Source organism: Pteropus alecto, unplaced genomic scaffold (assembly GCF_000325575.1).
Source record: "Pteropus alecto unplaced genomic scaffold, ASM32557v1 scaffold25, whole genome shotgun sequence".
Taxonomy (NCBI): Eukaryota; Metazoa; Chordata; class Mammalia; order Chiroptera; family Pteropodidae; genus Pteropus; species Pteropus alecto.
In genome coordinates this window covers 37,589,905-37,599,992 of record NW_006441955.1, presented here as the reverse complement: position 1 = coordinate 37,599,992, position 10,088 = coordinate 37,589,905, and the positions used below count along the sequence as shown (strand labels likewise).

The following is a 10,088-nucleotide window of genomic DNA, read 5'->3' as shown; positions in this document are numbered from 1 at the left end:
CCATTAAAACCAAACTGAAGCAGAACATCAGGCTAGAGAATCTACGGACAAGCCCTCCTCTATGGGTCATTTTTCATGAACAATGTTTCCTTCATCCAGGAATACAAGGACTTAATGCTGTCGCAAGGAGAGCTGAGAGCCTCCGGGCTTGGGTCAATCCCATCTCAAGAGATCATAACTAAAAGTTACAAAAAAGGGAAGAAGCAAAGCATGGAGTACCACATGTGCTTTTCTATTGTCCACTGTCATGAATATTTTTTTGCATGCTTGTTATTTTCTATTTTTTTTTTTTAGTGAAGAGCCCTGCCTTTCAATACTTTAAATGAGATATGTTTCCCATCGTATCTCACTACTGTCAACCATCCTGGACATAAAAAAATATAAAGTCACCACAAATATGAAGAAGCAGCATCCAGATTATATCTGAGGAGCTGAACCCCATTCAGCCCTCTTTGGATTCACTTCTCCACTGAGACAGCCTCTAATCTATAACCTAGTTAAGCTTGGGGGCTCATTAGCAGAAGACTAAGACCATGCTGAACACATGGGTAAAACCTTAATGTTATCCTGAGTGTAAAATAATGAGAACTTATTGCAAAAACACTTTTAAATTAATATCTTCTCTTGTATATTCACTGACAAAGACTTGTATTACGTAATTTAATTACATAGGACTCAGCAAGGAAAAGAGATATGGATTATTCTGCTCTGGCTGCCATAACAAAATGCCACCGACTGAATGGCTTAAACAACAAAAATTTGTTTTCTCACAGTTCTGAAAGTAGAATTCATAATCAAGGGGCTGGCAGATTTGGTTTCTGGTGAGGTCTCTCTTCTCAGCTTGTAGATGGCTGCCTTCTCACTGTGTCCTTACATGGCCTTTCCCCTGTGTGTGCACAGAAAAAGAGTGAGCTCTGGTGTCTCTTTCTCTTCTCGTAAGGACACCAGTCTTACAGAATTAGAGTCCCACTCTAATGACCTCATTTAATCTTAATTGCCTCCATAAAGGCCCAATTTCTAAATACAGTCACATTGGGGATTGGGAGCTTCAACATACAAATATGGGGGCCCATAATTCGGTCCATAATGGAAATCACCTCCAATCTTAGCTAATACTTTTCCTAAAACACATGAGAACTTGGTATAGTTCTAATGACGAATCCATGGGGAAAACACAGCACGTTCAATAAAAGTTGCTAAGACAGTTTTTTATCTATGTGAAAAAATAAAAGAAAATTAGATCCCTAACTCCAATGCACACAAAAATACATGCCTGGCAGATAAAGTCCTAAATGTGAAAAGCAAAATTAAAAAATATTAGAAAGTATTATAGAACATAATTGACATAGGGGTTTAGACAGATTTCTTAAATAAAGCACACAAAAAAACATAAACTATAAAGACAAAGATTAATATATTTGACTACATTAATATTAAAAACTTCTCTAGGCTGATATAATTTTAGAAAAGCAAAAAAGTAAACTATAAACTGGCAGATATTTTTGCAAAGCATATAACCAGCTAAGGTTATAAAGACTATATAAAGGAGCCCTCCAAAGCAATAACAAAAAGTCAAAAACTTAGTAGAAAAAATGTGATAAACATATAAATCGATGAAAAGGAATCCCCACGGCCAGCAAAGAAGGTCAGGAACATACCTTTTAATACACAGTGAACTAACATTTCTAAGCATCAGATAAACAAACAAACAATAAAAATTAAGTGATTGATTTGACATAGAGTCTGAGAGTACAGCAATAATTTGACTTCCACGTTTCTAAATGGGCTGTAACAGGCATCATTAACCAGTACAGGCAATGTAAGAATAAAAATATATTTTCAAGAAAATAGAACATTTGAGTTCGAGGTAACTAAGGGACATCTGACTGGGAGTCTGGAGCTGTCATGGAGAAGAAGCCCGGCCCAGAGAAACAGACTCGGGCGTCACAAGCACATAGGTAGTGGTTAAGATCATGCCTGTGTTTGAGATTGCTTATGGAGTTGGGGAGGATTGAAACACAAGAAAAAAAAAAGCCAATAAATTAGCAGCCAGAGTCCGGGAGAACCAAAACAATCCTCACAATTCTCTAGAGGTAGCCAAAAAAGAACAAACATGGTGAAACCAAGGGGAGGTGGCTTATGGAGTTCTGAACTTATTATTATCATTATTGCATTTTAAATCATTTTTGTTATTACTAAACCAATGAATTTGTTAAATCAATGGAAAGAGAAGCACGGGACATCTCTGCATCATTTGTCTCTTTAATGGAGGATGAATTTGTGAGGGTATGTGAGAGACCTATGCAATGATTTGTAATACATTAAGGTCCCATCAGGGGGAGGAAAAACACTTGGAAATCTGCAGAAGAACTGAATGTTCATTTTTATAGATGAAAATTTTATAACCAATGCATGCCAGCCATTTTATAACACCTTGCAGAAATTACTGTCATTATCATTGTTTATTGGTTGTGGGAAGTTTCTACTGTTGATAAGCCATGTAGTCTTAAGAGATTTGACTTTGGCAACCCAGATGCCTCCTTCACAGAGGAGGTTCACTTTTTCACTCCTATGGAATAACAACTGCACAGTAGGTGCCGTACTGTCTTCTCAGGGTACCTGAATCACACATATTTTATACCATACCTAGAAGGCAAAATCTTTGTTCTTAACTGCCTTTGTTTCTCAAACACGAAGGGAAAAAACAAAACTATCCTAAAAACTGAAGCAGAATTTTAGCCAATCTCTGTGTAAAATTGTAAATTTATTTCTATAGTTATATCTACACAAAATGTGTAATGTGTGTAACTTATTCTTTGCTTTTAAAGTTGTCTTTATTTAACATAAAATTCTTGGATCTGTGTTTCTCTAATAACATTTCATAAAAGAAAAAAACCAATGATTTTTAAAAATATACTTGGAATTTTTATCGACTAAAAAACATATACATGAGGATATAAATTTTTTTTTACATAGTAAAGTTTAATAACTATGCCAAATAGAAACAGAAGAATATTTTAATGTGTTAAATTTCTACATGGTTTAATCAAAAAATTTTTAGTGCATTTGCAAAAAATGTCATGCAAAAAATTAACACATGAACTATTAGCAACACATCATAACCAAACAATAAACCATTCAGATGCATTTTAATTATAAAACCACAGATCTACTTCCTTATAAGATACAGTAAACTTTTATATTTTAGAGTGAGCACTGATACAGAAGTAAAAACCTAAGTGCTCATAATTTGATCAAAACACAAATAATTTTCCTTACCAAGAGAAGTTACATAAATCATATAAAAATGATGAGCTCAACTTATTCTTTACTTAGAACATTGATAATCACACATTATCATTGTACATAGTAAAGATATAAGGCACAAGAATAATATTAAAGCAATAAAACAAAATAGATTTTCTCCAAACTTCTAAAATTGACTACAGTCACTCCCTCTTCCCATATACTGTTACATTTGTGACAATAACTCACTCTATTACACTATATGATTTAAGCTGATAAAACTATAGAGAATTAATTTGGTCTCATTCATGGATTAAAATTAAATTCTTATTGGCTTAAGTCAATGGAGCTCCATTAGTTACCTCTTGATTTTAAAAATGCATTATGGTTATCCAGGCATTGTAAAATTCTCTCCTAATTCTCCATATCCTACAGGATATTATGCCTCTTCATAAACAATATTTTTTTTCCTTATCAACTTGTGGAAACACACTTTCATTCTCCATCCAATTTACTTCATAGTAGGAAAAACATAATTTTCATGTGGTAAGAACAAAAATTAGACCCATCTCCATACCAGGATATTTTCTGAAAAGCAAAAATCTTGTAGTATTTACAAAAATGATATTTAATAATAAGAACAGTATGTGCTCATCACCTTAGAAAGATGGATTAACTTTAAAAAAAAAAAAAAATGGTTCCATTCCAGGACATTACATTCACACAAGGAAGTTAAAATTCTTCTGCACTGAACTTGAACATTAGATAAACTAGTGGACTAATAAGCTAGTCTTTTATTCAATTTGTAGTGAACCTGGCTGTTTAGTACCAAGTTTCTACAAATTGAATAAAAGACATTCATGTAAATTACACACACATATTCGCAAGCAGTAATGACCTGACACAGTCTGGGCTGGTATTAAATATTCTGCACCTAAAGTATATGGTACTTAAGATTGATGACAAAGAACTAAAGAACTATATGCTCTCATTACTTCAGGAAAACAAGATATCTATCTATCTGTCTATCTATCATCTAACAAATCAGTCCTCCCTATAATAAAATTTTTTCATTAAAATGCTGGTAGCTTTCTTGAGAAGAATCTTAAATCTCTTAAAGTCTTTGGGAACTAAGTCATAAAGCACCATGACATACATCATTTCTTAACATTTCCTCTCCAAGTGTTTTTTCACATTACTTCTCTAAAAAGAGGCTTATTCCATTAATAATGTTGTGCCTGAGGAGGCCTTTCAATGTTTTAAAGTGTGTGAGTGCATCTGTATATTTGCTATGTTTATGTGTATATCTATATAGTCTATTTCTGTTCAGATTGGCAACAGTTCAGATATGATGCTTTCTGTTTAACAATTATTCTCCTTTTAAAAATTTTGCTTTTGCTACTTATTGAGTAAAAAATGAAAATATAAAACTAATCTGTAGGAGTCAGTTAATGAAATAAAGTAAAGAAGACCTCCTCGTGTTCTGTGGCCACAATTTTAAATACACAAAGGTTTCCTAGGTGAATTCACTTTACCTTTTGTGCAGAAGGTAGGTTATTTGGTGAAATTTTTGAGGATATTGTTTATGTGCTATAAGCTGGAAGAGTTAGTATGAATAATTTCATAACTAGTATGGCCTCATAGTCGTGAGCTACAGAGATAGCTGACTGACTTAAAGCTGCATATATGTAGGACAGTTCTGTCTTTACAGAGGATAGCAGGAACTAACACTCTCAGAATAAAGGAGGAGGTGTGGAGTACCACACTCTTCCTATGAGTCTGGCATTCTCATAATCCCCCGAAACATAACCAAAAATGTCTTAATAAATAGTCACCCTACGACCATAGAGAAAAACAATGTGTAAAAAGTTATCTCATGGCCATAGTATTGCGTTTTATAATTAGAAGTCCATGAACTCTCAATAGCTATTTTAACAGAAGCTAAGACAGGTAAAGCATCTTTAGCATGAAAACGACTTTAGTTAAAATCTTCATTTGCTCTGCAAAACTCCTAAGGTTCCAATTTAACTAACAAGCCATTTATTTACAAATATCACAAAACCAAATTAAGTTTAAGAAAAGAGTTCCATAAAATTAAAACTAAGAACTCTATCACAAAGAACTAACATCTTAAAGCATTCTTTTGAGTATCACATAAAAGCTACATGAGTTTTTCACAGCACCCTCTCTCTATAAAATACCTGAAACCTAACCAAGATCTCTTCTGCTCACTCACATAAATGGTTTCAAATTTGTCAGTCTTACTTTATTTGTGGAGCTACTGTGCTATGGAGGCCACTTTTCCCATGGAGAAAATGTCTACATTTGGGAGGTGAATTAAGTTTCATTACTTATGTTAAAGTCATTTCCAAAATAATCCATGATTTTCATTCTATAAATGATTTCTTCCTCAGTTAGATAATATATTTCATTCTCTCTCTTTTTTTAAAGTGATTAGTTGTTATTCATCCCCTCAAGTTATATCAGAAGCGTATCTTGTCAATAGGTGGTAAAATATGTATATACAAGAGAAGCATCACATCCGCACTTTTCAAAATTTTTGCTAGTTATTGTGGCCCTATCGCCTTCTTGAAATACACTTAAAATACCAAATTTCGTTTGTCATGTAAAATAACATTGTGTTTCATTAAGATAACTCCTAAAAAGTTCTTGAAAACCTAAGATGAAGAAAAAAGCCGGAGAAAAAAGAGAGACAGAATATCTTTATTAAAGAAGTGGGGGGGGGGAGGGGGGAGGCGGAATTAAAATAAAATAAAATAAAGGAGGGGAAAAGCTCCTCATTAAAGAAAAAGAATCACCTCAATCGTTAGTTATAATTTCTTATATTTAATCCCTTATTTTTATAAATATTTAAAATCATTAACCCCAGGCTCAGTAATAGCATGGGAATTTAACATTAAAAACCAGATAATCTTATTTCCCTAGCAACACAAGATTGTTGCTAATAGTCTATGGTGCTTTATACTGTCCCATCTGAAAACCAAGCCTACTAGTAGACATCACAATCTAAATTTTATACTAAAAACATAGTATACCATTTATAATTCATCCTCCCAGATTAATATATTGTTATATCATTATCTCTTTCCAATACTGTTACATTATACTCTCTGCTTATACTTCCTATTTGTAGAAAATATTAAAATAGCTGCTAGGAAAAATACATCCATTTTCTATAGTGTTATTAAGTGCTTTACATAACTACTCTGATTCCAAATGGTTGGTTATAAAACCTGGAGGGGAAATAATATTTTAAACTTATGATTAATAACGAATTCTATGAAAGCACTAGCAGTTTAAATTTCACATTTATAATTTCTATATAATTAACAAAAATATTATGTAATATGAGAAAAATATATTTTTTCTATACTTAAGGAAGAACTACATCATCTCCTGAGAATTAAATAAACTAATACAATTATGTTTTTCCCCATATATACCTAACAAGGCAATTTTGAGTTAATTTAATCAGTCCACAAAACTGTAATTGAGAACTGGTTTCATTATGACAATTTTTAAACTTTTTTCCAACAATTTCTATCAGATAACTTCTAATTATATAAAAAAGAATATGCTTGAGAGTCTAAACATACCAGCTTGAAAATAAATATCTGCTGATATACTTAAGGACAAAACATGACAAGGCAGTCCAAATAAAATAAAGCAAAAAGCAAGTGAAATTGAGCAGTGACAAATTATTCATAAGCCTACTTTTTCTTTTCTATTACACTCTTTTTCTTTTTTTTTTTTGTAAAAAAATTGTTTGGAGAGAATTCAATCTTTAGACTACCCAAATATTGAGTTTCCTAATGTAATAACAGGGAGAAGAGAGGGATGTCGTTGGTAAAGGTGGACCAGATCAGTGAAAATCCATCGGATACCAGAATTTGCAAACCATCCAGCCAAGGCTCAGTAATATAATGAGATGTTCCTTCATAATTCCTTCCTGAGTGTGTGTCATGAAAGCCACAAGTATAAAAACCTGAAGCACTTAAGGGAGAAACATGACAATATTAATCACTAATACACTGAATAAATAATTCCTCCTTTCAAAATAAATATGTTACATTCTTTTTAATTTTTTTTTAAGTTGGATTTTAGTTAAAGAAGAAGAAAGAAAGGAATATCAACATGTCATGGAAACATTTCAATCCATTGCCATCCCCAAATTATCTCTGAAACTAAACTGTAATTTGTTTATTCTCAAGAGTTTATTGTTTTTAAAAAAATAGTACATGCTTTCCTATTATTTCTTTAAAATTTTACGCTTTTCTAGATAAGTGCTCTAGCATAAGCGGCTATCTAATAATCTCGCCTCTAAATTTATAAGAAAGTATACGATAGGAGTAATCTTATTCTTTTTCATCCTTTACAAAAACAAGTGCCCAATTGTCTTCCAGTGTACATTACCCTCTATCCTTCTTATTTTTCTAAATGACTTTTAAAAATATATCCTATATTAAGAAGTCATTCTCCTTTAGTAGCTATTCAAAGTTATCTAGTCTTTCCTTTAGGCCTCTAATTTTATAATTCAGTAGGTAGTATTCAACCATATTGTCACATTATGTTTAGCGATAACTATACTTATTATTCAAGTATTATAACCCTTCATTTTTCTTATAATCAATATACTCTCTTTTTAAAAATCATCTATGCTACGACAGCACTGTCCTTGCTTTGTTCGTTGTCATCATTTTCTTGTGGACTAGTGATTTTTACTTCTGGCCTTGGTGGTCTTTGAGGGTCTAAGTCAGCCTGGAGGAAAAGAGATCAAAACAAAGATATTTAGCTCTTTAGTTACAAAGGTAATAAAACTTACAAAGAAAAAAAATTACTCAATATTCCATTTAACCAAATAAACATTCAACTGAGGACAGTTCCTTGGGTTTCTTTGTTTTTCAGTCTATTATCACCCAGTGGACATACCAGTCTCAACACTACTTGTACAGAAGCACTTTCTGGGCCATAATCCACTATGTGCTTCAGGGGCACAGATTCATTTCTTGTGCTACAGGCTTTAGTTTTCTCGATGTTTTTATTTCCTGTGAGCTTTTCTTTTCAACAGCATATTTGTACTTTTCATTTTAGCATTTTCAGAGAAAAGGGAAGAGAAAGATGTAGCAATTCTACCCTTATATCACATTAATTCAGCTCCATACCAGCTGCTCTGCTGTTAGTTTTCTACCAGAAATCACAAATTCTTTACGAATATAGTACCGAGTAGCATCAAATATCAAGTAGATAAGAGCAGGACAGAAAATGAAAACACGGAGGCAGCATTTCTCCAACAGCATCCTTTGTTCCTGTTTCTTGGACTTCTCATATGTCATTAATGATATTGTCTCATTTAAAATTTGTTTTTCTCTAATAGACTGAAAACTAAGGGGTGAGATTAGAATTAGCTGGTTCTTAAATTTGGCTTCATGGAATCCTAGAGGCTCCACAGCCCCCACAACAGCCACCAGTGTGGGGAAAACAGAATTACCTCCTCCCCTACACGCCATGATTTATGCTCTAAAAAAGAAAATAGGGCTACTGAAACTATCTCTTATTTCACATTGTTATTTTATGAAGTGTCTCAAATAGTATCTTGAATATAGTATCATCTCAATAAATATTAATTGATTGTTGAGTATTTGTCATATATTTCCTGCTGTTTTCCAACAATCATATTCTTTGCCTAAGAACTGCTACATGGAACAAAATGTTACATGGTAAACTGAATTTTTAGTCATTTTATATACAAAGAATCTTTTTGAAAAAGTTAATTATTAATGCATAATTTATAATTTATATAAATCTGATTTTTCATATAATTGATATGCTAAACGTATACCTATATTAATACTTTAGAGAGAATGAAAAATATATATACTATCATTATAAGAGAGATGGGTCAAATAAGACTAAACCTCTTTTGGGTAACTGCTCTGTCTTAGGCATGTGTTTAGTCCTTAAAATTCCTAACTAGTCACGTATCATGCGCTTGTTCATTTGGCTCCCAAGAATTTAGATTTACCTTCAATACATACTATTAACATGTATACTTCAAATGATGTGACCTTTATCCTGACTGATGCCTAATTTCTATAAAAAGCCTATTTTTTAAAGTTAAATTTATGGAATAGAAGGACAAGTAATCTATTTACTTCTGTAAAACCTATTTAGGTTATAACATTGAATGAAGCTAGGCGATTGGAAAAAAATGCACATTTGAATTTTACTACCTGGATACCACATAGAATTTATACTTTGATTTAGACTTTGATTTTATGCTGTAAATATTCATCGAAGAGCGATATATAACAAAGAGCCTCATGAAACTTGCCATTGCAGTTGCCATACAAATGACACTGAGGACACTCTATGTGATTGTGCTTCCTGTACGAGTCCCTAGACAAGAGATTTTGCTTCCCTCGAGAAACATTTTCTCTTTTGCCTTCCTTGAGAAATTAGTTTTGTTTCCTTATGGAAGTAAAGGGAATCATGTAATTGACCAAATTTTTTTTATTATTATTTTAGCTACATTAGCTGTAGCTAAATGTACAAACTTCAGAATATAAATTTTAGCTAAATTTTAATAACTATATAGAACTACACATGGGAAATTTCTTATAGAATAAGACATTGATTACTTCATGCTGAGAAAAGATGAGAGATATGAGTGTTTTCATTCAGATGTTAAGAATTATTTTTTTGTATAAGCAATATAGTAGATTACAGATAACTTTGGACTGGTTATTGAAACCTGGTCACAAGAACATTTTGCATTTTACCATTACTAAACTTAGTTTCCCTGTGTTAGATAAGCAGATGAG

The 10,088-nt window shown here is 32.3% G+C and overlaps 1 protein-coding gene across 3 annotated transcripts in view; it reads right to left on the bottom strand.

Moving 5' to 3' along the window:
• Positions 1-218: 218 nt before the first annotated feature.
• The window catches only part of DCDC2 (doublecortin domain containing 2), a 161,000-nt gene continuing 151,130 nt past the window's right edge, over positions 219-10,088 (bottom strand). For 2 of the 3 annotated variants that reach the window (XM_015595130.2, XM_006919428.3), the window contains exon 11: positions 6,963-8,025. In XM_015595130.2, coding sequence (XP_015450616.1) covers positions 7,921-8,025 — 105 coding nt within the window. In that variant the 3' untranslated portion in view covers positions 6,963-7,920. Of the gene's footprint in view, positions 887-6,962; positions 8,026-10,088 lie in introns of those variants that run through there. The other variant, XM_025051913.1, reaches the window with a different exon arrangement.